The sequence below is a fragment of the Pseudonaja textilis genome, chromosome 2 (genome assembly GCF_049901715.1).
Source record: "Pseudonaja textilis isolate UNSWEBS1 chromosome 2, rPseTex1.2, whole genome shotgun sequence".
Taxonomy (NCBI): domain Eukaryota; kingdom Metazoa; phylum Chordata; class Lepidosauria; order Squamata; family Elapidae; genus Pseudonaja; species Pseudonaja textilis.
This window is the reverse complement of record NC_141991.1, coordinates 48,620,478-48,645,513: the sequence shown is the minus strand read 5'-3', so window position 1 is coordinate 48,645,513 and position 25,036 is coordinate 48,620,478. Positions and strand designations below refer to the sequence as shown.

The window sequence follows — 25,036 nt, the reverse complement described above, 5'->3', positions numbered from 1 at the left end:
ACCTCTAAATGGGTCAAATTTTCACATCTTTTTACTTCCTGTGCCAGGAAGTGATCCCTTACTGATTATCTTCCTTTTGTTCTTAGCGATGATGGAATAGCAATAGCAGTTAGATTTATACACCGTTTCATAGTGCTTTACAGCACTCTCTAACAGGTTTACAGAATCCTCATATTGCCCCAACAATCTGGGTCTTCATTTTACTGACCTCAGAAGGATGGTCAGGATTGAACTCCTGGCAGTGAGCTGAGTTAGCCTGCAATACTGCATTCTAACCACCACACCACCATGCAGTTAATTGGACGATTGGACAACACACTATATGCATTCCCAAATCTGGGTGTGCTGGTACAGTTTTAGATTAGCTTGGTCTATTAGGCCCAAGGATATGATATTCCACCCCCTGCTCCCAAACACACACTCTTCAGAATGTTTACCAACAGAATAGGTAGTACAATCACCTCATTTAACTCACTGCTTGCTTAAATCAAGAAATGTTTGGGAGCTGGAATCCCATGTTGGTTCACCTCACTAAATGTTACACAGAAGTCAGAATTTCCCAAAGTACAGAAATCCATTCCAGGGAAGGTCATTCTCCATCAAATATATTGCTTAAAAGCGTTTAATGTTGTCCCTTTTCTCCACATTTTTCTTTTGTGCAGGTTTGCGAGGTACAGGTAAGGCCTGTGGCTCTCCCGCTTTTCCCTTCCTGCTTTGTCAGCACTGCTCTGTGTGGCTTTTCCATTCCCTGCTCCTGCCTAAGGCACCATCAGATCCACATTTCCCTCAGATGCTCCACGGGCTGCTGGCTCTGTTTTGATTGCCTTGCCTGGCTCTGGTTTCTTTGTAATCCTGCCTGACCTTCAGCTTCTTTACCTTGTCACATAACACTAATCTGCAGAAAATCCCTTGTAGTCATCTGCAACCCGCTCACGCTTATTTGTAGCGCCTTGATGCTTTTTATGGATTTAGAGAAATTTTAATTGGTGGGGAAGTCTGGAGTTCTAACAGACAAATGTCATATTTTGGTGACAGATGCATTTGGTTCCCCTGCTTGCTTATGGGCTCTGGTTAAGAGAAGAGTGACATTTGGCACTCCAATGTTGTTGAAAACGTAATGAAGGAACTAAGTAAGACTTTCATGAGGAAGTGAACAGCTTCCTGTAGTGTTGGCTGTCTTGATTTCAACTGGTTAGGAAAAGTAGAGAAATTGCTGTTTCACGTCATCAAAGGAGTTCTATCAAAATATTATACATGCTGCCAGTCCCTGCTGTAGGGTTTACCTTTCAAAACCACAAATAAAATTGCCATAGGTGTCACTTTAGAGAAGGAAAGAGCACACTGAGATTTTTTCCCCCTGCAAGAACAAATAGAAATTTGTCTGCTATCTTGTAAACTCAGTTTTGGACACCATTATGTCCTTTATATTTTAACAACGATATTTTCTTCAGATAATCAGACTAGCTTTTTGATGGATGATGCCTTTCTGCATCCCATGGTCTCCTCAAGTATGTGGAATCCAGTACTTTCTTCCAATAGCATGGTAGCTGAGGATGATCAGCGTTTGAGACTTCCATATCAATTTAGAAACCAGACTGGAGAAATCTGGTTCTTATAGTATTGGCTTGTTTCATTCAGTGCTGCATGTTAAAATTTTCAGCTCTTAGTGGGGAAATATATTTCCTATTTCTTTGAAAAGAGAACTTTCCGAGTTTATCTGCCTGAGATCCTTTTACAAGATGTATTAAAGACTGAACTTAAGATCCTGACCATTCAAAATTAACTTGCTGCCACATGAAAAATTTAAGGACTCCTGAAGATAAATCAATGCAATAGTGGCAATAAATCAATGCGCCTGATTTGGTTTGTGAATAGTCTGTTGAATAATCTGTTGAATACTCTGCTGGAACAGAGTTTAAATGTGAGAGCAGAAATTTATCATTTTAAGTATATGTTTGGATCCATCCAGGGGTGGGATTCTACCAGCTCGCACCTATTCGCTAGAACTGTTTGTTAACATTCTAAGCAGTTCGGAGAACCGGTTGTTAGAAGAAATTACTGGCCTAATCCTGTAAGGAAGGCAGGAAGGAAACATTCTGGTGTTGCTTACAGAAATTGCCTCTCCGTTAACCCTAATTACATTCTTGGTAGGACTGGACTTCCTGTTTCAGGAACATCTCTGGAATTTTTCCCCCTCTTTTGCTGGTACTTTGCTTGTGTAGAGTGACCATTCAAAGTTACAATGGCACTGAAAAAAGTGACTTATGACCATTTTTCACACTTACGACTGTTGCAGCATCCCCACAGTCATGAGAGACCAGGCGAGGAGATGCGTGCCTCGATGTGAGTGATGTTGAGTTGGCCACACCCAGCCAATAACATGACCACCAAGCCATGTCCACCACCTAAGCCATGCCTACAGAACCGGTTGTTTAAAAATTTGAATCCCACCCCTGGATCCATCATGCTTGACCCTAGCAGAACATACACATTTCAACTTGTAAAGCAGCAAAGTGACCTGCTACATTTGGCATTAACAAGGATTCAACTGTTCTCATATAAATATCTTTCCCATCCAGATCATTGCCGAACACACTTCTAGAAGATGGTGCAGATCATGCACAAAATGTTGCTGTTTCTGATACTGATTTTAGCGTTATGAATGTCACAGTGCTCCCTTTAGGCACCTGTGCTTCATTTGTGTAGTTATAGATAGATATAGAAGAGGTGCATCTTCTATTTTTGTGATCCAGGTGGTGTTTAAATAGTCTAGAAAGCTGCATGGCCTATGTCACAGATATGGAGAATTGCATCCTTGTGTCCTATTTCTTAAACAATATTTGGGACTGTCACATTTCTTTGTTTTAGACTCATAAATACTGAATCTGTAGAATGTTTAAGTACTTAAAAAAAAAAAGAATGCAGGCACTGGTTTGGCTAAATTCTTCATAAATACTCTACACTATTTTCACTTGTAATGTTGTTGTTGTTGTTGTTGCGTAAAAGGCAACTTCTAGGGATGGTGATGTGGCAAGAGTAACTGGGGGAAAAAATCATGCTAAACCTTTCTGTGCTTAACATCTTATGCTTCAAATGGTCTAGTTCTATTGAGTCATTTATACTTATGGATGGAAATGTGAGGCTGCATTCACAGTATGGATGCTAACATGTCATGTGCACCTGTCTTATCTGTTCAGTCATTGGACTTGCTACATTGGGTGGCAAATCTAGAATCTGGAGTCATTTTCCAGGCTAGTTTCTATTATTATGAAAAAGTAAAAAGTTGAAGGTAGATGTTAATGCCTTATTTTACTGCACCAAAGTCAATGCCTTTTTTTCTCTTTTTTCCTTGCTTTCCCTTGCATTATCCACTTCCCTTTATCCTTCTCCAATTTCCGTAATATTTACTTTTGTGTTCTCTTTGTATGTCATATTATAAATCAATTTTAAAAAGTATTGTTTTTAGCATCTGGAGTCATTTTCTCCAAAACTCTAGTGATGTTTGGTACTTGCAGCAGACACTCTGTTCATGTTAAAGTGAATATAATCCTCTTCAGATCTTGCTGCCTGGTACAACATGCCATGACAGCAATAGTAGGGATACAAGTACACATAGGAAAAAATGTTGTGAGTTTGTTTAGAATGAATGAAAACAGTTCCCTGTTTTTTTAAAAAAATCTCACAGCTATGTACATCTAGAGACAGATTTCTAGCACTCTCTTGCATAGTTCCTTTTGAATATGCTACATAATTTCTCCACCAATTTACTCATTCTTAGACAAAGATTAAGTTTCATTCAAGAAAGTGTTCATCATATTTATCCCATACAATGAGCTACATTACCAATGAAATATTGCTAACACTATTTTAGCAAAGCATTCCGGTCAAAGATTTGACAAATGTTCACTTTTGCTTTCAGTGAACGATGTGTTTTTGAATTTCAGTAACATTTGACATCAGTAAATGTAGGGAACACAGGTTTTCTTTTGGCAACTCCAATTTTAGAAAGATCCAGTTCATTCTCAACTGTACACAAATTGGAAAAAGAAAGGTGGCATTCAGAGACTGATAGGAAAAAAATAGCAAGTAAATATAGATCTATTCAGTAAAGCTTCTAGCAGTTTTGAAAGAAATTATTGGAAATAGCAGGTTCACACAATGTGATATTTGTTCTTTATTTTTTTTTATTATTTTTTTTGTCACCAAATATTTAGAAGGTATTGTGCCATATCATATCTTAGACATTGGTAACATGATAAATGATTTCATTTCTCAGTAATTCTCCCAGCATGATAATAATTAAATCCAGCATTTGGGAGGGCCTCATAAAACCTAAACTGAAATCAAAGCTGCCATCATAGCGAAAAACATACAGCTGCTGCTGAAGCGTCTGTCAATCCTCCTCTGGATCTGTTCCCTTCATTGGTTGGTCTTTAGGGTTAGTGAAATTGCCAAAACGCCATTGACAAAACCACACTGTTGGTCTAGTGCTGTGGGTTTTAGCCCTGATGCTCTTTTCCTGGGCAGTAACCACAGGAAAAGAGCTGTGGTTTCCAATTACCACTATTTGTAAGTTTCCACTTTTAAGTTGACATTTTGTCTCGACTCAGGTGCAGCGGTTCGATATTGTGACCAGGAGAGAGGCTGGCTGGAACCGGATCTGTTCAATTGCACTTCCCCTGCTTTTAAGGAGCTCTCAACATTGGTACATCTCTCTCTGTCTCTCTGTCTCTCTCTCCTCATTTCTCCTCTCTCCTTCCTTCTCTCCATTCACTTGTTTTCCCATGTACTGTGCTTTTCCAGAAAGGTGATAGTTATATGAGATAATCTACTGAAAATTCAATACAAAAACACCCCAATTTAGGTAGGAATTGTAAATATTCTTTCTGTAAAACCAGAGTTGGGGAAACTGGACAAATTGTTTCTATTAGCAGTCCAAGCGGTGGTTGTTAGTACAAATAGAGCATTCAAAGTACAAAGCTTGTCTTTGAGATTAAAATGAATGAGGCTATAAACTCTGCCTTCTTGGGAAAACAAATTCACCACTCAATTGAGTCCCAAAAGGCAGTTAATCTGAAATTAGGAAAGCGGAAAACTGTCTCCTTGCAGAGAGGATCTTCTATTTCTTTTGTATAATTAGTTAGATATTTATGTTGGATGAGGGCATTTGAGTAATAAGGGAGAATTTAGCTCCCACAATGAAATGATTGTCTGTGGATACCCCTTGAAAGTCTAATATTTATATTAACAACTTACATATCATCTGTCAGCTTATTAATGCTTACTGTATTAGTAAGAGGAAGGACAGGGGTAACAAAAATAAATGCATTTAACAGCAACACCGGTAGTCTTCAACTTACGACCACAATTGAGCTCAAAATTTCTGTTGCTATGTGAAACATTGGCTAAGTGAGTTTTGTCCTATTTTATGACCGTTCTTACCACCATTAAGTGAATCCCTGCAGCTGCGAGGTTGGTAACCCAGTTGTTAAGTGAGTCTGGCTTCCCCACTGGCTTTGCTTTTCAGAAGGTTGCAAAAGGTGATCACATCACCCCTGGATATTCCAACCATTATAAGTATGACACAGTTGCCAAGCACCTGAATTTTGATCATATGACCATGGGGATGCTGGAACTCTTCCTAAATTCCATTCTGAAGAATTATTTTTTATATAGTTTTCAAAAAAGGTGGTGGGAAGGCATGGCCCATTATCTGAAGTTAGATGGTTCCAACAGAGAAGGCTATTACCAAGAAGGTTCAACTGCAGAGTCCTTGTTGATTGGATTCCTTGACAGTGGAACCATCATCAAGCTACCTCTCCCAAATCTTACTGGACAGGGAAGTTCAACTCAGATAATGAGGTCTCAAAAATATTCAGGCCCTGAATGATAGAAGGCTTGAAAAGTGATGGCCAGCATCTCAGAAGCCAACTGATATTCCCATGGTACTTTCTGCCAACAATGTATATCAGAGTCCAGAATCCAGATTTCATCAGTAACTTGAGAAGTTTCCTTTATCTCTGTTTAATATACCCCTGTTTAATGAAGGAGATGGAGACAAAAATTCACTTCTGAGGGTTAAAGAGAGAATACCCTCTTCTTTTCTGATAGCTGGAAAGCCTGGAGAAGAATGAAACAGAACTGAACACCATAGAAGCAAAAAAGCTGGCCCATCAACTACGGGCAGTGACGGAACAGATGGAGTCTTACTTTGGGAATGATATTCATATTACCTACCGCCTGCTTTCTCACTTGATGGCCTTTGAGAGCAGACAGCATGGTTTTGGGCTGACTGCTACCCAGGATGCTCACTTCAATGAGGTAAGAACCCCTTTTCAGTTGTGATATTGTAAAAGAGAGACACAGAATCCTATTAAGTAGGCTTTTCCCTTGAAGAACAGTGTGAATATTTATGAGAATTTTAGTAAAGTGAGCCCAGGATATACAACTGATAGTAGACCTCTAGGAATTCAGAATAAAGTATCCTATCAGCAGTTATTTTTAATGCCTTAAGAATCCTTGAGAAATGTGGGTCGGATGCATCGTGTGTTGGCCACGCCCACCCCCATTTTAGCGAAGGGGGGGAAGTTGAAATACATCACGTAACGACAACGTGACGACATGAGTTTGACACCACTGCTGTATGATATTAAACTAGTGCCATTAGCTATAGTAAATGCTGCCCTACAGTTCCCCAACATCCTGCTTTTTCTCCTGCAAACAATATTTCTCTGCTGCTGAATATAGTTTTTATAGTTTTGGAGTGGTTTACAATATAGTAGAAGTCATCATATAAAGGTATAAAATGCAATTAAAATCCAAACAGTGTAAAGAAAAAAAAATCCAAATAGCAAAATCTATATAGGAGATCTAAAAAGAACAGACATTTTTAAAGCTAAGAATACCTGGGGGAAAGGATTTCTTATTTCCCCATCCCAAGCACATTGTAGGTGCCACAAATTAACTTGGAATAGGCATTTCACACACTTTATCTAGCAGCTTCATTCTATGCCTCACTTGGAATGAAATCCAAGAAAATGTTGATTAGACTAGGCACCCTGGCCCCAAGTTTAAATCATTTTAAGAATAGTTTGATTTTTCATTACTTATTTGCTTTCATCTAGCAGTGGCTAGTTGGCTCTTTACAGACCAGATCTGGTAGCTTTAGGTTTCCATAATTTTCAAAGCCTCAGGATAAATATCTATAAGTGTGGAGAAGGATGGCTAGGCAATTAGAAATGATTATTTAAAAACACTATAACCTGATAGCGTGAGTTGTTGGTTTGTTTATCTGTGGGGTCTTTTTTTAAGCAATTAGCCTCTTCTTTCTATTATGTCAACCAACTGATATACTTTTTTTCTTTTTCATACAAAATAATTACATACTAAGACCAAAAGGGGTCTTTTGGGAGTCTTTTGTTTAAAAAGCCAACAAGCTTTTGTTTGTGCCATAAAACTTGTTAAGGATGGTGGGGTTTTTTTAGTTTAAGAAAGCATTCGGGGGTTTCTGGTGACATGGAATAGAAAGCTCTGAGATGCAATGCTACAGACAACCCCCAAAACCCCCATGATTTTCTGAAGGTAAAAGATAATTTAATAGAAAAGAACAAGCCTGCCTGATCTAGATTCTTATAAAATCTCAGAGTGGTATGATTAAAACTTCATTTTAAAATGCTCACCAGTTATTATTCTTCCAAAAAGACCCCATTTTACAAATTAACTGAATAAATAAATGTGTACATGCATTCTTATGATATTCAGCCAGATGTAAGTTCCAGGAGTTAAACTAAATTTATTTCAGTTATGTACTATCCAAGAGCAATGGAATGCCTTGTGTTATTGGCCTATATATGCCATTAATGTTTGAAATTTAGAAGCGTTTCATAGCAGGGTCTCATTGTGAGACTAGGGCAAAAGTCTATATCCGTATTTAAGGTGTGTGGATTTCTTAAGGGTGGTTGGGGAATTCTGAAGCTCACACATCTTAACATTGCCAGTGTTAGAAACTCTGGTCTGTATTGCATCTGTGTTTTTATGTGTGGTTAAAGGCAGTGGAGAGGGTGGTTATGTTGGCTGAAATCTACCTAAACCAGGGGTGTCCAACCTGGGAGTTGAAGTCTGGGAGTTGAAGTCCACAAGTCTTAAAGTTGCCAAGGTTGGACACCCCTGATCTAAACGTTGATCTTCTCTTTAGAACCTCCTCCAGGCTGGCAGCTCAGTTCTGGCATTGGAAAACCAGGAGCACTGGGACACGTTGTTGCAAAATGATCAGGGAACTGCAGCTCTGATGGAACAGCTGAAGGACTACTCAGGCACTTTGGCCAGCAACATGAAGCTCACCTACCTCAATCCTGTTGGTGTGGTGACCCCCAATATTGGTAAGTAGAAGCCAGGTCAGGGGAGGAAATCTTCACCCTGTGCTAACTTCCGAAAGAATAGCTCATGGACCCCATCCCTCTTGAGGTCAGTATGAACCGACTGTGCTTCTCTAGCAATCGATGAACTCTTGGCTTCCCGGCAGCTAAGGATTTGCTGAACGGTTCAGTACTAGGATACAACAGGACTTTTTAAAGCATTATTAAGAATTCTCTGCTGTCTTGCACTTTTATCAAAAGCGAGCAGACAGGGTTATTATTTGAATGGAACGGGAAAGTAGAAGCTTCTCAATCTGTTTCTAGCACATGGGATGAAGGGACCGTTAGACATTCAGGAGGAAGACGGGCTTGAAAAAGACGTTCAGAAAAGAAGTAGGAAAGGAAAAGTGACAGATACTCTTTCTGTACCATAACCAGCAAAACGGTGATGGCTCCAGTCAGCTGGCAGAGATCAGAGACACTAACTTACAATTTGAGGCTGTGCTGATCCACATGAGACGGCCAGCCTGATCAGTTGCAAAGCGATGTTGTATTAAACAGATTCCACAGGGCGTTGCTTGTCCTTTGCTTTAGGGAATTGCTCTCCACACTTGCACTGTAGCCACAAGAATGCTTGCTTTTTAGAAGCTGCAAGGCAGGGTGCATCCCTCATTTAAGAACGGATGGATGATACATTCCTGAATTCATGGCAGGATCCTGAGGAAGGGAAGGAAGCCAAATGACAAATGCAGCACTATACCATTGTAATGCAAACTCCTTTTGTGTTGGCACTGAGGTATTGCAGGCATGTAGGAAGGGGCAGAGATTGCATTAGAGTGATGCAAGTTTTTGATGAATGCTTCCAATCTTATAGACACTTCTGTCATTGCATATAAAGCTCAGTCAGTGGAGATCACACTTGGACATACCTTTTAAGCTGCACAAGAACATATTTCTTCTTAGTGTTCTGGGCAAGCTCCTGCAAAGTGGATATAACAGAATAATAAGTGAGAGTCACTTCCAGAGTTATTTTTAAATATAAATATGTACATATTCATACCTCACAGGGGTAACTTCATTACTCATATGTAAAGTGTTCCTAAGCAAACACACAGTCTCACACATTTCTCACATCTTATGCAAAAATGTTTTCCCTTTGTCCTTGAATCTCCCCGGTCTTGGGCAAATCTGCAATTTGTATGACTCCAAATACCTCCACTGCAGTCTGAGCAGAAAGCTATTCTTGGGATCAAACGATACAAATACTGTTATCCATTAGACTTCTGGTTGAACATAAGGAGATCCAGATTATTAGAGTACTTGCTCTCTCACCACATGCTTGGACGAATGCCTAAAGAGGATTAGACAGACTGGAAATACTTTCATTTCTATTTTTATCAAAATACATATTTGACTACAGGACTTCTGTTTCATCCATTTAAAAACATCAACACACACCTGCTTATGTAAATTTCTGAAATATAAATATTTTTGTGCATTTTTTCAAGTCTTCTTGGAAGTTCTTCTTCAAGGCACATTTTTAATGACATTTTTCTCCTATTTTTGGAGCTGTGAACTGAATAGCTAAGCTTTGAAATGAACATCTTCCTCTTCAGTTCAGCATTCAGTTGCAGCATTCAGTTCAGTGTTCCCATGAACATTATAGGTATGTTATTTTGTATAACAATCCTAATGCAGTGAATTTTCTCTTTGTGTGGCTCTCTACGATTAAAAAAGCACTTTGAAAAGTAGCCTGTGAGCATAAAATATAAAAGTAATCCTCACTTAGTGCCCAGTATTGAGACCAGTGACTCCGCTGTTAAGTGCTGCATTTAATAAACAAAACATCACACATGTCTGTGACAGGCTTAAGATCTCACTCCCCCTTCGGTTGTTAAGCGTGCCCATACTTTAAATGTTATTTCCGCCTACTCTATTAACTCTGATTGTGGCAAAGCAGACGAATGGTGGTCAAGTGACTATGGGGTGCTGCAATGGTTGTAAATGCATACCAGTTGCAAAGTGCCTGAAGGGAAATCGTGTGACTGCATGTGAGAATTAGTTGCAAAGCTATTCTTTTGTACTGTCATAATTTTGAACATTAAACAAAGCCATCTGTAAGCTACCTGTTCTTCATAAAGGAAAGAGGTCAGCCATTTCTACCCCCAGCCGTAGATACAGTTAACGTCTGTTTAAATTGGAATGGAATGGAATAGAATGGAATGGAATAGGATAGGATAGGATAAGATAGGATAGGGCAGGGCAGGGCAGGGCAGAGCAGAACAGAACAGAACAGAACAGAACAGAATAGAATAGAATTCTGTATTGGCCAAGTATGATTGGACACACAAGGAATTTGTCTTTGGTGCATATGCTCTTGGTGTACATAAGAAAAAATAAAATACATTCATCAAGAATCATAAAATACAACACTTAGTGATAATCATAGGTTATTATAAGCAATCAAATCATACATAGGTTACTAATATGTAATCAAAGCATACTAGGAAAATAAATAAAACAATATAAATTGTAAAGTTACAAGCAACATGGTTATAATCATAAGTGGGAGGAAGTAGTACTAGGAAGGATGAGAAGAAGAATAGTAATACAGTCTTAGTAAATAAGTTGACAGTATTGTGGGAATTAGTAGTTTGGCAGAGTGATGACATGGAAAAAACCATTCTCGTGTCTAGTTGTTCTGATGTGTAATGCCCTATAGCGTCGTTTTGAGGGTAGAAGTTGAAACAATTTATGTCCAGGATGTGAGGGGTCTGTAGATATTTTCACAGCCCTCTTTTTGACTCGTGCAGTACACAGGACCTCAATGGAAGGCAGATTGGTAGCAATTGTTTTTTCTGTCATTCTAATTATCCGTTGAAGTCTGTGTCTCTCTTGTTTGGTTGTTTTGGTTGCAGAACCAAACCAGACAGTTATAGAGGTGCAGATGACAGAAGATGCCATTGTCTCTCAGACCTAATGCCCGAGGCCTCTTTTTTTCTTTTTCCCCCTCACAGTGCTCAGCATTGATCGCATGGAGAATCACACCCATCTCAGAAGACGCTACCCACGTTATCACAGTACCCTCTTCCGTGGCCAAGCCATGTGGGATCCCCACACACACATAGTCCTCCCTCACTCCGTCCTTACCCCCCGCAAAATAGAAGGTAAGTGGCAATTTTTTCTGAATTCCCCGGGCCTGGTTCAAAAACAAAAAACCCCGAAAGAAGTAGCCTCCTTTTCCAAATCCTTCTCAAAAATTGCTTTAGAAACTCTCTTTTCCTTTTTTTTTCTTTTTCTTTTTTTGCTGTTCTTTGAGAGGTGTCATAGAGGAAAGAAAACAAAAAGGTGAGGGTTTTCATGTCTCTGTTAGACACTAAGAATGAGCTGTGACTTAACTTCTTGCATAGGTGATTAATAGCTCAGGAGCTGGAGGCTTTGTCTGCCATTAGAGAAGGTCCTAATTGAACTGCTGGTCCCTGATGGGGAAATACCACCTACTCAGCCTTATGGCATTTATTTGACAAGATGGCTTTCCAGAGTTTGCGGGGTGGGGTCATTTTACTTCAAAATGACTGAATGTGGCCTATTATGTTCCGAGGATACATCTGAGATCTGAATATACATCTAACTTATCCCATCTGGAACTACCTTCCAGATATTTAGATATTTAGATGATATTTATTCAATAACATCTTCCCCAGTCCAGCACATCAGAAGCGGGCAGATTGGCAAGGTTGATTTAAGATTCTTGGGAAATAACACACTGACAGTCTCAGGTCTTTCCCTCCTTGGCCTTTGTCTTTCTTCAAAGGCAACTGTGCTATTGATTCCTTCTTGTTTTGCTGTCTCGATTCCAGTTCCCACCATGACAATAACTGCATCAATTAATACCGAGACCAATGTCACAATGGAAAGTCCTCCCCCAAGGCATTCTGTCCAAGAACCTGAGCCTGCTATCACCATCCTCATTCTCATCATTTATCGCACTCTTGGTGGACTTTTGCCTGCCCGCTACCAGGTGGATCGGCGCAACCTCAGGTATTAGTCTTCCTTCTCTACTGAGTTCTTTGCAGCCTGACATGTTCCTACCAATTTTAAATGCCTGTGGTTTGTTTTATGGATAAAGGCAATTTGTTTGTAATCAACAATATCACAATTGGATTGTTGTGACACTGGATATCAGTATCGCTGTCTGAAACAATCCAGCCTTGATGGTGTTGCCGAGTAACAAGGCTTCTTGGTTCCATACAGGTTGCCCAAAAACCCTGTGATGAACTCCCCCATTGTGACTGTATCTCTGTTCAGCAACCACACTTTTCTGCAGAACAATTTGGAGGAGCCACTCATGCTAGAATTCCGCCTACTTGAGACAGCCAACCGCAGCAAGCCCCTCTGCGTTCAGTGGAATCACTCTAGCCAGTAAGTTGACTGTGGGTCAAGTCACTCTTCAACGGAGCCATGTATCCTTGTATCTTCAGGCTTCTGGAAAGACTTATGTCTTTTTAAGGTGTGTTCTGGAATTTCGTCTCCTATGGACTATAGGTGTGGAGTGAATTAAGATAGCATAGTGGCAAAATTGTTGGTTCTCTTTGGTCTCACCTGTGGAATCCACTCTGTTGAGAATGAATGTAATCAAATTCAGGCATCTGCTGCTAGAGGCCTCAACTCAACTCCCAGCATTCCCTAGCCAATTAAAGTTACTAAGGTTGAGAAATGCTGACTTAATCTATGATAGTGGAAACCACATCTGGCATAAATACAGTCATTGTCTCTCATTCATCACAATATCTGTAGTGTGAGGTATCTAAAAAACACACACACCTTAACAATCTTTCCTTTGAACCGTATCTTTTTATGGATTTCTTTATAACTGCAGGATTGAGCCCACTGGTTTCTGGACAGCACGGGATTGTGAACTTGTGCACCGAAACACCACTCATGTCCGCTGCCATTGCTCCCAATTTGGTACTTTTGGGGTGCTGATGGACAGCTCCCACCGAGAGGTAACTGGGTTTCTTCAAGCAAAGAGCATCTGCTTTTTAGTAGTGCATGAAAATGTCTTTTATAGGGGTGAAGACACCAATAAAGAAAATGCCCCAGTAAAATAGATGTACACCTTAATTTACAACCATTCATTGAGCAACCATTCAAAGTTCCAATGGTTGATGACTACAATCAGACCTCAAACTTGCAACACCCCACTGTCGCATGATCAAAATTGCACTTGGTGTGTATTTACGATGCATCCCAGAGTCATATGATTACAACTTATGACCTTTCCAACTGGCTCACAACAAGTAGCCAATGAGACAAGTCTGATTCTCTTAATGATTGCAAGATTCATTTAACCATTGCACTGATTCACTTAACAACCATGGCAAAAGGATAATAAAATCTCTCATGACCTACTTAACAACTGTTTTGCTTAACAATAACCATTCTGGTCTCAATTGTGGTCATAAGTTGAGGTCTACCTCTAATCATAGAATATATTTGGTCCCTCGTGTGTTTGCTAATCCATGTTGAACTATATGTTGAACTAAATTTACTGCAAAGAATGAGAGAATCTGTTATGTCTTCCTCTTACCTTGTAATATTCAACCGTTTTTTTTACCACAGAGCTGAAAAAAGGAACTAGTTAGATAGATGACAGTTTAAAAAAATCATTTTTAGGAAGATGTATGTAAGGGTGGGGGGAAAAAACCTGCAAGCAACTTTGCCTTATCATTATTAGGAGAAATAAGAGAAGTATTAGTATATTTGCCTAATTTGTTTTATCAAAACTTGAATCTGGAAATAGATATTCTCTTGGGTTGTCTTCTTTTGAAATTTGTGTGGTGGGGGGGTTCTGATCTGTCTTAGCCACATGTTGTTTGTCATTCTTGAGTAGGTATATAATGCATATTCTGTCATGGCTACTTCACTTCTTAGAAGGATCATAACTGACACTTTTGTTCTGCTTGCTGCATCCATCATCATTTATCATTCTGTGTGATGAATATATATTTTTCATTTGCAGAATTGTTACCAGGCAGAAATTATAGATAGAAGTATTTTAAACAAAATATATATGGATGTATGCCTCAGCAGGTGGCAGCACCTGCCTGGCCTTTCCTAGATCCTTTCCCTGAATTGGTTCAAGCCTAGTTAGTCCTTGGGTGGGAAGCTACCAGGAAACATCAAGATTAAAAGCTAGACTTTTAGCAAGCAAGATTAAAAGTCAAAAAGTACCTCTATGAGAAGATAGTGACAACTGCTATATCATTGCCAAGCAAACAACATGGAGGTGTCCACAAACTTACCAGTAGTCAAACTTGACTTGAAAGAAGCAGGGGTTTATTTTTAATGGGTTTGATGGGATGTTTTTTTCATTGTGATGATGGAATAATGATTTTAAGACATTGGTGTAATAGACATCTATGATGCCAACAAGCAACCTGACTTATCCTCTTGTGTTTGGTTTTTCCTTACAGCAACTGGAAGGTGACTTGGAGACACTGGCCATTGTGACTTATTCCTTGACATCTCTTTCTCTTCTATGTCTGCTGCTGACCTTCTTCTTTCTGATATGCCTGAAAGGACTCAAGTCCAATACTCGGGGAATCCATTGCAATATTTCTGTCACTCTCTTCTTCTCTGAGTTGCTGTTCCTCTTCGGTATCAATCGTACTGAAAATCAGGTGAGATGGAACAAAGAAGAGAAGCAAGAGCCCTGGTGGGTAACATATTAGGAAGCAAATGGGAGCTTCATTGGATGGAAAACGTTAGGCCTAAGAAGACCTCATCTCCCAGAACTTGAAAAGTAGGAAATCGGGGTTATAAAATGAGTGAGTTGGGGACTAGACCAGCACTTATGCTAATTAAACGAATTGCTCATATATTGAAATGTCTACATAAATCTGTCAACACATTCCCAGATTGTGGATATATGACATTCAGTTTTATCTGATATTTTGAAATCTTCATTCAGTATCCAGCACTCTCTGCTGCTAGCTGTGATAAAATATGATGTTCATGGTGATATCATGAATAAATGTTGTGATTATATACTTGCAGTTTGATGTTTGACACAAGGATGTAAGTCACTATACATGTCTGATCATTTTATTGAGTATTATTTTAGCAAATTTATACTCCCCAGAAATGACTCTTGCTCCTGATTCTCCTCTGTAGATGTCAATACCAAACATCGCACTCTGTGCACCAGTGGTAATCATGTCAATAAAACCATTTAGATCAGAGGGAATGTGGCACTGTAATCTGACAGACCCACCACCCCTGAACTCAAAGAAGAATTTTGCAATAGTAATTTCAGAACAAATTAGTCATCAAGAAGCAAAATGTTTAGATGACTTTATCTGGATGATGTTGGTTTTACTTTTTCAGTTCTTCTGCACTGTGATCGCTATCCTGTTGCACTACTTCTTTCTCTCTACTTTCGCTTGGCTCTTTGTGCAAGGCCTTCATATTTACCGCATGCAAACTGAAGCTCGCAACATTAACTATGGAGCTATGAGGTTCTATTATGCCATTGGCTGGGGGGTCCCCGCCATAATCACTGGTAAGTGCAGATGTGCTTGAAACAAAACAGTTTTTCTCTAGCACGCTCCACAGATCTCTATGCTACTACAGCTCTTGTGTCTGATATTTATCTGATATTTTGAAATCCTCATTCAGTATCCAGCAGTCTCTGCAGCTAGCTGTGATGATGCCCAAAAGATGATGTTCGTGGTGATATCATGCAAAAATGTTGTGATCGTTACACATATGTGATTATGTTAAATTGGTGAAAAGGTGCATCGCAGGGCAATTTTTTTTTAACCAAGATACCTCAAAAGGGTTAACAAACAGAATGTGTGCAAAATCCAGGACCCGTGACTCCTGTGGAATTGAAATTTGGCAAATTTTATAAAAAGTTTTATGACATAATATTATGGTAAAGCATGTTATGACTTAATACAAAATGTCATAAAATATTTCCTGTTCTATGGTCAGTGACTGTGCTATACAGTTCAACATGGGCTTACTTTCAACTGAATTTTTAAGAACTTTTAAAGTGCATTAGAAGCTCTGCCACTGTTGAAAGTATTGAGAAATCTGGTAAGGAAATATTTCTGAAACGATGAGCCCCAGGCCACGCCTCATCTAGTAATCCTCAAAATTCTATTCTGGAAAATTGGTAGCTACAGTCCCAACACTGGATTAGACAAGGGTGATTCAGAAGGGCAGTACAGGTCCTGCAGTAGATACATTAAACCTGAATAGTGTGTAAAGCTGCGGTTTCCCATCCCGCTTCTGCTGTCATTTGTAGTGTGTGTGTTTGTGTGTGTACATGAGTGTATGGGTGAGAGAAAGGGGGAAGGGAGGGAGAGAGTTGGTGCAGCTGGAAATTTGTCCAAATTTAGGGAAAACTGCATATAATCCTTAATGCCCAAATTACATTTTATTGATTGCCAGTCCTTAAAATGTGCCAAGATTCGTTATTGTATTCTCAACTTTCACAGTTCAAAATCCAGTTTACTTTTATGAGGTGATTAGGAACAATGTCACAAATAAGGATTCTCAGTAACTATGCGGACGAATTAAATCTTAAGTAAAACTAGTTCTGCTTGCAACATTCCAGGTTTTTCTTCATCAGAACCAAGAAAATCGAAGGTGTGGGGGGAGAAGGAGCATTTCCAGAGGGATATGCAACCTACCTTGATCAAGGACATGAAAATTGTAGTATAGACTTTATCTTTTCTTTTCTTTTAATCAGGATTATCAGTTGGTTTGGATCCAGAAGGCTATGGGAACCCAGATTTCTGCTGGATTTCCATCCATGACAAACTGATTTGGAGTTTTGCAGGGCCCATAGCTCTTGTCGTTCTGGTAAGCTCGTCTCGTGATTGATTTATATTAATCTGTTTTGCAAAACTCCTGAATAGCCATGTAAGAGTGTCCATTTGCTTAGCCAGGATGCTAGGCTGAAGCCTTTCCTTTTCCATTCTCAGCATATCTGCTCCCTGATTTGCCATCCTCACGCTTCCTTTCTTTGCCGTGCCTACGTGGACTTTTACACTATACTCTTTTTTTCTACTTTCTACCACTTTGTCTTTATTTTCCTTTTAGCATCTCTCTCATGCTACTCCTGGAGACTGGCATTAATGAATCTTTTGGAGGGGCTGGGGGACTCATCTGTTATACTTTCTGCACTTTTTGAGGGTCTATCACAATTCTAGAAAGGAATTAGAGCACAGAAGGCTTGTATTCAGGGGCCTGTTCATGTTAGCTATACCAGACAGTCATCCTTCCAAGGAAGGCGTGTCTGGAGGGGAATGGCATAGGGAGGATAAAGTTGGTGAGCAATCTGTTTTGCTTAGTGCCAAAACTACTGTCACTAACCGCTGAGTTTGTTTCCAGATGAATGGGGTGATGTTTCTTCTGGTGGCAAAGATGCTGTGCTCACCAGGACAAAAGGAAGCCAAGAAGAAAGCTGTGCTGTGAGTATTAGCTAATAACAATGATCTGCTGAGGCAAAAGCTTGCTCTGCAGCTTAACCTTTGTTGCAAACATTTGTTCATCAATGTTCACCTTCTCCATAAGTGTTTCTCCTCTTCTAATTAACAATAAAAGCACTTTGCCTGCTGTCAGTCTTGCTACATTCTACTTTCCAGTCTTCCAGATGTCCTCTGCCTCTCCAAAAAGGACGTTGCTGGAGGCAGGAACTGTGAGTCTTATCACTGCTCGCTCACTGCTTGAGCCATATAAGTTGGGGCCATTTCCTGGTGTGTTTTATGGGTCCATGTCTGAACTATGATGAGTGGGCTAACACTACTGATAGTTCTGCAACAGTGTCTCAACCTGTAGTTTAACCACATATTCTAACGTCCATGTCTGCCTCTCTGTGGGGTTCTTTCTCTCTGTCTGTCTCCAGCATGATGATGCGAAGCTCCTTCGTTCTGCTTCTAGTTATTAGCACTGCTTGGCTCTTTGGTCTCTTGGCTATCAACAACAGTGTCCTGGCTTTCCACTACCTCTACACTGTCCTCTGCAGTCTTCAGGTAACTCTCTGAACTAGGTTGGTGGTTGGGTGAAAACTATGGAGCCGTCAGAGAGGAAGGTGTCTCTGTTCTGCTGGCAACTGTCCTGCAGAGCGAGTTAATCCTTGGCAAACCTTGAAGCTGCTGTCTAAGAAACATTTCTCCTTCAGTTATGCTAAAGATATTGAAATATTGCTGGATCCAAGGCACTGTGTCTGCAAATCTCCCTGCATGTTTTCATGGGTAGTCTTCTGTGCTGAGCTAGGCTGATTGTTCCATTTTTCTATGCTAATGGTCTACAATATAAGCAATTTTCAAACTGAGCTGGATACCTGCAGAAGACAGCAAGGAGTACAATATTTTTTTTGTTTCATAAGTATCATTAGACAACGAGCACCAATCAAATAGCAAATGGAGTGATGAAGGATGATAGTCTGTCCACTGGAACAAAAATGCTGAATATACAGTATTTAATTATCAAAATAAGGATTAAGTGAAGAATAAAATCTCTATATATATTTTAAAAGTAATGGAGAATCTCTTAAGAGATGAAATAGCAGAAGCCAGTGGGGGGTGGGGGTGGAATGAAGAGCGAATTTGACTGAATGTGGGTATGAATTCATGCTTGAACTTGCACCGTGTCAATAGGAAAGACGGGATGCAGATGCTTTATTGCATCCCTGGATTGCATCCAGTGGCCTTGTTTAGGGTTGCCCATTCCCTATTTGGGAAAGATGGCTGGAAAGAGCTGCAGCCAGGTCACTGAGACTATATTGTGCTGATAAAATTCCTCACATTCACTTAACATCGGCTCTTCATTGACAGAATCTGATGTTGCAATGTTGTCTGAAATTCCTTTCAGCCTATGGAGTATCAGCATTATGTCTGCCACTTAAAAACTTGATTCAAGTTCTCATGACTCCTTTAAGGTACCCTGCAGGAATGTTATGGGTGGGCCCCCCAAAGTGGCCAACACTCTTTGAGAGATGACGATTTGCCACCTTCCTTGAATGTGTGGGTGGAACCCTCACTCCAAGGATCCACTAATATGGGCTCTTTCTTCATTCTTCTCCTGCTTAGCATCTATCTATATGAGATTGCTGGGAGGGGTCATCTGTTGATTTAGGGAAGACATCCTCAAGACACTGATAATACACAGTGTTACATCTTCATCCCATAAAATGCTGAAAACGCTCTAGAAATCTTGATGTTGTATCTGAATGCTGATGAGGATGCAGGGCAACGTTATTGTTCATGTAGAAGGACTTTCTATCAGTTCCGGTTATAACTTCTGGTTATGAAAAGGGGAATTTGGGTTTCATTCTGCATTCACAGCTATTGTTAAATAGGCAAGTGAAAGCTGTGGTCAAGAGGACTTTTTCCAACTTCAGCTGCTGCACCAGGGAAAGCCCTGGCAAACAGTGACTCATGCAATCAACAGTTACTGCACTGCACCCTACTGAATATATGAGGGCTGTCTCTGAAGTTCACTCCAAACTCCAATTGGCCCAAAATGCAGTGACTTGTATGTTGCTATACCAGAGTCACCATAATCATATAACACCTATTTTGTACTGTAGAGTCACTGCATTGGTTGTCAGTATATTTCTGGTATAGCTCAAAGTTCTGAGTTTAATCTATAAAACCCTATGTGGTTTGGCACCTGGCTACTTGCAGGACCTCTTTCTCCCCATAGAGGTGACTTATACAACCCACCTCTTACATGTATCCCAGAAAAAGTCCTCTAGAGATAAATAGACAATGCTTTGCAGGGGCAGTCCCCATATTCTGAATATCTTCCCTCTTGAAACTAGATTAGCACCTTCTTTACTGACATTCCAGAAATCATTCAAAGCCAAAGTATTTCAGAGGACATTCGGGGATCATTTACATTCATCTGCATTTTTATTGCATTTTTATTTGTTTTATTTACTTTTTATATTTACTTTATTTTTTAGCATGCATTTTATGCTTTTATTAGTGTAAACACTGAGTTTACAGTAAGTTGCTTAATGGTAACTGGCTGCCTATTTGTTTCAGTACTGTTCATTTCCTAATTTATTAAGACTTTCTTTGACTCTACTGAGTGTGCTACAGGTATGCAGTAGATTAAGATGCCACTATTCTGATTTTTTTTTTTCTGGTGTATTGTTCATAAATAAGACTATTTCTCCCTCTAGTGGAAAATAAATCATTACATTTCTTCTGGCTACAGAATTTAAGAATAACGCAGCTTAAACACATGGAATGGGATGGGAAGGTGCCCTCTGGAAACTGACAAATTACAAAATTCAGCATTTCTCACCATTGTCTATGCTAACCTCTGACTGCTAAGCATTCAACAAGCCTTGGAGGGCTACAGGTTTTCTTATTCCTATATGAGGCTTATATCATAGGGAAGAAGTATTTTGAGTGTCACATTCATAAAAAAGGATGCTAGATGATCAGTTTTGTTAATCCACACCTCTGTCATGCCCCTGGTGGAGACTGACTCTGAGGGAGAGGAGGAACAGCAGACAGGGAGTGGAAGTGTGGCTCCGGAGGTTGTGGAGGAGGCTGGGGAAGGCCAGAGGCTGGCTGGGCAGTCAGAGAAGGACCCAGGCCCATCCCCTCTCCATCCTAGGGCATGTAGGGAGGAGAGGATAAGGGAGAGATGTGGTCTATTGGAGAGGAGAGGGCCTTGGTCCTCTTCATGGGCTGCAGCTGTGACAACTGGGTAAGAGAACGGACATGCGTATGGGCGAGTGCTGGAAACAAAGTGTGGAAATATCTCTATTGTTCCACTCTGAGTTAGCGCCCTTCCCAGTGTGTCTTCTGATATATGTGGACATCTTCAAGCCCTTATCTTGCCTGGTTTGTGTTGTTTTTTACTCTTTATAATTTAAATGGTATTTTCTCCTTCTTGTAACTGCTTGTGTGGGAGTTTTTTGTCACCAGTCAAGGATATTTGGAACTTGGAAGCAACGTGAAGGAATAAAAGGAACTTCACCTGTTTTTTGTGACTGTGTTTAATTTGTATTACACCCTGGGTCATCACATCCTGTATCTCATGAATGGTATTGGCTGGAAGGCTGAGCTAAGTTTTAATCCTGGCCTGAGACTCTGGAGAATGACTGCCACAGGTATTCCTGGTGATATAGGTCATCTGATCTGGATGCTTTAATTTAGTGGTTTAGGTTGATTGCTATTTTTTATTTACCAAAAAATCCATGTCTTCTTCTCCCATGTATTACCTGAATGTTTTCCTATCCAATGAAATCTATTTAGAGGTGGGGAGAAGTATACTGGTCCCAAAGGTAGTTTTTCAAGAGGGAACTGGACTTTCTGTTTTTTCCCTGAAGACATTTTGCTTCTCATCCAAGAAGGCACTTGAAAAAGCACCTTTGGGACAACCATGACCTAGATGATTGAGATTCCCCATGGACAAGAAGCATACTTGCTTACTAAACCAGTGGAGGCTGCTATCTGGAAGTATCTCCCATGATCCAGAGTGGGTCTCTCTCTCTCTTTTTTCTCTGCAGGGTTTGGCAACACTGATTCTATTCTGTGCAGTGAACAAGGAGTTCCTGGAAGCCTGGAAAGGGGCTTGCCTGGCTAAGAAAGGCGAAGAAGCCCCCAGAAGTGGCCAGGTATGGACTGGGTAGAGATAAAAAGAGGTTCCTTTGTTCTAAGTCTCCCCATTCAAATACACTTTTCCCCTTAAAAGTCCTTAAGTGGTGCCTTGTTTATTCACTTGATTTATTCTTTACACTTTATTGTATTTGTTTGCTTCATTATTATAGACCAGTGATTTGATATTCTTGACTGACTCAGGTCTTCTTCCTACTGTTTAAGCTGGTCCTCAAGATAGGTTGTCTTCTTAATATACAGAGAGTCAATTAGATCCCTCTTGTTGCTTTCCTATGTTCTTCTTCCATGTCAGGGCCACAATGCCTACAACAACACAGCACTATTTGAGGAGAGTGGCCTTATTCGTATCACTCTGGGAGCCTCCACAATCTCGTCTGTTAGCAGTGTGCGCTCAGGCCGTACTCATTCTAGCCAGCGGGGCTACCTCAGGTAGGAAGCTTCTCCACAGCATGTCCGAATACATGCTCTGGGTTAGTTGTTTTTTCATATGGAAAGGTGGAATAAGTTTTAATAAGTAAATACATAAATTTATTTAAGGAGAATTGTCTGTGGCTTAGTAAGGGTACCATTTCTTCTGGAGTCCATAGCAGACTCCTGGGCCTTAAATATTGTATCCTGCATGTGAGCAGGGATTTGAAAGCCACTTAGGTAATAATGCACCAATCTCATCATTATGAGCCCCATTGATTGTTCTTCCCTCCATTCCCCAATATATGCTGAGCTAGAATTTCATTGAGGCCTAGTGGGTATACAAAATGGATGTTGACAGAGGGAGATAAGGTGTACAAAGAAGTAAACATTGTGATTTTGACCCAATGGCTTAAAAAAAACTTCTCCGCCCCACCCCCAATTCATATGTATTTTCACTCTTTAAACAATAATAAATACAGTATGAGAATATCTGAATCATCTCACTTCCCTGCACCAACCAGTCAGGTAGCTTTGGAAACTAATAAGCAGAGAGGCAGCCTTTTCCTGTTGTCGTTTCTCATCAATTTATACAAAATGTCAGGTAGCCCCTGGAGGTAGCAAGCCAATTTACTCCTCTGTAACCATAGGTAGCTTTATGATCATGATTATGTCAAATCCCCTCTTAAATCAATCATCACATCTAATCCAGTTTTACAAATATGTCACATTTACATATTTGACATTTACCTGTGAATCCCTAAACAATTTAGGATTGGAATGCAGGAGAATGCCTTACCATCCCCGATATAGATCTTTCTAACCACTAATTTGGAGAATTTGGCTCTGCAAATTCTCTGTGTCCCTTGACTTTTATTTGACATCAATCAGGTTCTTTTCCGTTTCCCCTTCTTTGGAAAAAACGTTTCTCCAGAAAGAAAACACAGGAGTATTATTACAATTGAAACATACACTGTAAATCTTTTTACTCATGGTCATTTGAAAACTGACAAAGATACTGTTGTTCTACTAGTGGGATTTGTGTGGGTTGTATTATGATATGCCCTGTGTTATAATGTAAACTAAAAGATGATACATATGTACTTAAAATATGGCTTAATTGTCTGAGAGTTCAGAAGGAGGAAGCAAGTAAGAGCCATGGTGATGCAGTGGTTAGAGTGCAGTACTGCAGGCTACTTCTGCTGGCTGCCTGTTGCCAGCAGTTCAACAGTTCAAATCTCACCAGGCTCAAGGCTGACTCAGCCTTCCATCCTTCTCAGGGGGTAAAATGAGAACCCAGATTGTTGGGGGCAATATGCTGACTCTATAAACTGCTTAGAGAGGGCTGTAAAGCACTGTGAAGCAGTATATAAGTCTAAGTGCTACTGCTATTGCTAAGCCACCAACAGGTGATGCATTACAGTGCCCATTCATGAAGAACAACAGAGTCATTGGTGCTAGATATCAGCTTCCTTTGCTGTTATGCAGCAGAAGATTGTTGTTGCTTCCTCAGCCTTCCCTGTTCTGACTGATTGGCAGCTGCTGGCTTTGAATTTATCAGATAGGTATTTATCTAAAGCACAGCAGTTTTTCAGAGCTTGGAATAGATTCTGGCTCTGAAACTCCTCAGAAGTGCCTGGGATTTGGGGTTTTGCCAGCTCTCAATGGATCTATGTATGTTCTGTGTTATGAGTTTCAGAGAGAACATGATAGCACATCAAGGCTCGGCTCTGGATCACAATTTGCTCAACCATGCTGGCCCCACTGACCTTGACGTAGCCATGTTCCATCGTGATGCAGGTCCAGGTAAGGATAGCTTTTAATGGGTATAAAAGAGAAGGCTCTCAACCCTGGATCTAAAGCAGAGGTCTCAACTTGACAAGAAATATCAGTGGTGCTGTCTATCAAATATTTCTGATACCAAAGTCTGTGAGTAACTGCATGTTTTCCTAAGGAAGGACAGGTTTATGCCTAACCAGGACTTTCTTATTGAAACAGCTTGTGGGCACACTGACTTGACTTGGCATCAATGTGGCTGATGACATGCTTTGTGATTTTGAATGCTGATTGTAATGTAGATGATAAGGTCAACCCTCCTTTCAATTTTGCAACCTATTTAACTTTTGAGTGATTCATATCCTGAGAAGCTGTTCCTCCTTAATCTTCTTCCCCCTCTTCAAATATCCCCGATCTTATCCAGATCAAGACTCTGATTCAGATAGTGACCTCTCCCTGGATGAAGAACGCAGCCTCTCAATTCCCTCTTCAGAGAGTGAGGAAAATGTGCATCTCCGGAGCAGATTCCAGCGTCCGTTCAAAAGGGCAGCCCACAGTGAGAGGCTCCTCACCAACCCTAGTGACACTGCACCAAAAGGCAAGTCCCAGGACACTGAGAACATGCTGAGTCATGAGGGGTTGAGGGGGAGGGAGGGAGCAGGGCTCAGGATGACCAGAGGCTGGGTTGAGACAACCTGCTAGCATAGCTAACGTCAGAGTAGGAAGGTCAAGGTTCACTTAACTGTGGGAATTCACCTCTGGCTTTAGCTTTTTGTTGCAATCATCCTGTTCAGATATAGCATGGTGTATGAACTCAGGAACTGTGCTTTGTTCATCTAGATT

General features: G+C 40.3%; 1 protein-coding gene across 1 annotated transcript in view; it reads left to right on the top strand.

Moving 5' to 3' along the window:
• CELSR3 (cadherin EGF LAG seven-pass G-type receptor 3) overlaps positions 1-25,036 on the top strand; it is a 139,038-nt gene that overhangs the window by 67,257 nt on the left and 46,745 nt on the right. The window contains exons 17-33 of the mRNA XM_087923159.1: positions 663-677; positions 4,611-4,705; positions 6,112-6,321; positions 8,195-8,378; positions 11,372-11,521; positions 12,215-12,395; positions 12,609-12,776; positions 13,234-13,360; positions 14,831-15,037; positions 15,744-15,918; positions 17,116-17,228; positions 17,760-17,839; positions 18,274-18,400; positions 21,901-22,008; positions 22,302-22,438; positions 24,117-24,223; positions 24,618-24,791. Of these exons, the coding sequence (XP_087779285.1) occupies positions 663-677; positions 4,611-4,705; positions 6,112-6,321; positions 8,195-8,378; positions 11,372-11,521; positions 12,215-12,395; positions 12,609-12,776; positions 13,234-13,360; positions 14,831-15,037; positions 15,744-15,918; positions 17,116-17,228; positions 17,760-17,839; positions 18,274-18,400; positions 21,901-22,008; positions 22,302-22,438; positions 24,117-24,223; positions 24,618-24,791 (2,358 nt within the window). The remainder of the gene's footprint in view (positions 1-662; positions 678-4,610; positions 4,706-6,111; positions 6,322-8,194; positions 8,379-11,371; positions 11,522-12,214; positions 12,396-12,608; positions 12,777-13,233; positions 13,361-14,830; positions 15,038-15,743; positions 15,919-17,115; positions 17,229-17,759; positions 17,840-18,273; positions 18,401-21,900; positions 22,009-22,301; positions 22,439-24,116; positions 24,224-24,617; positions 24,792-25,036) is intronic.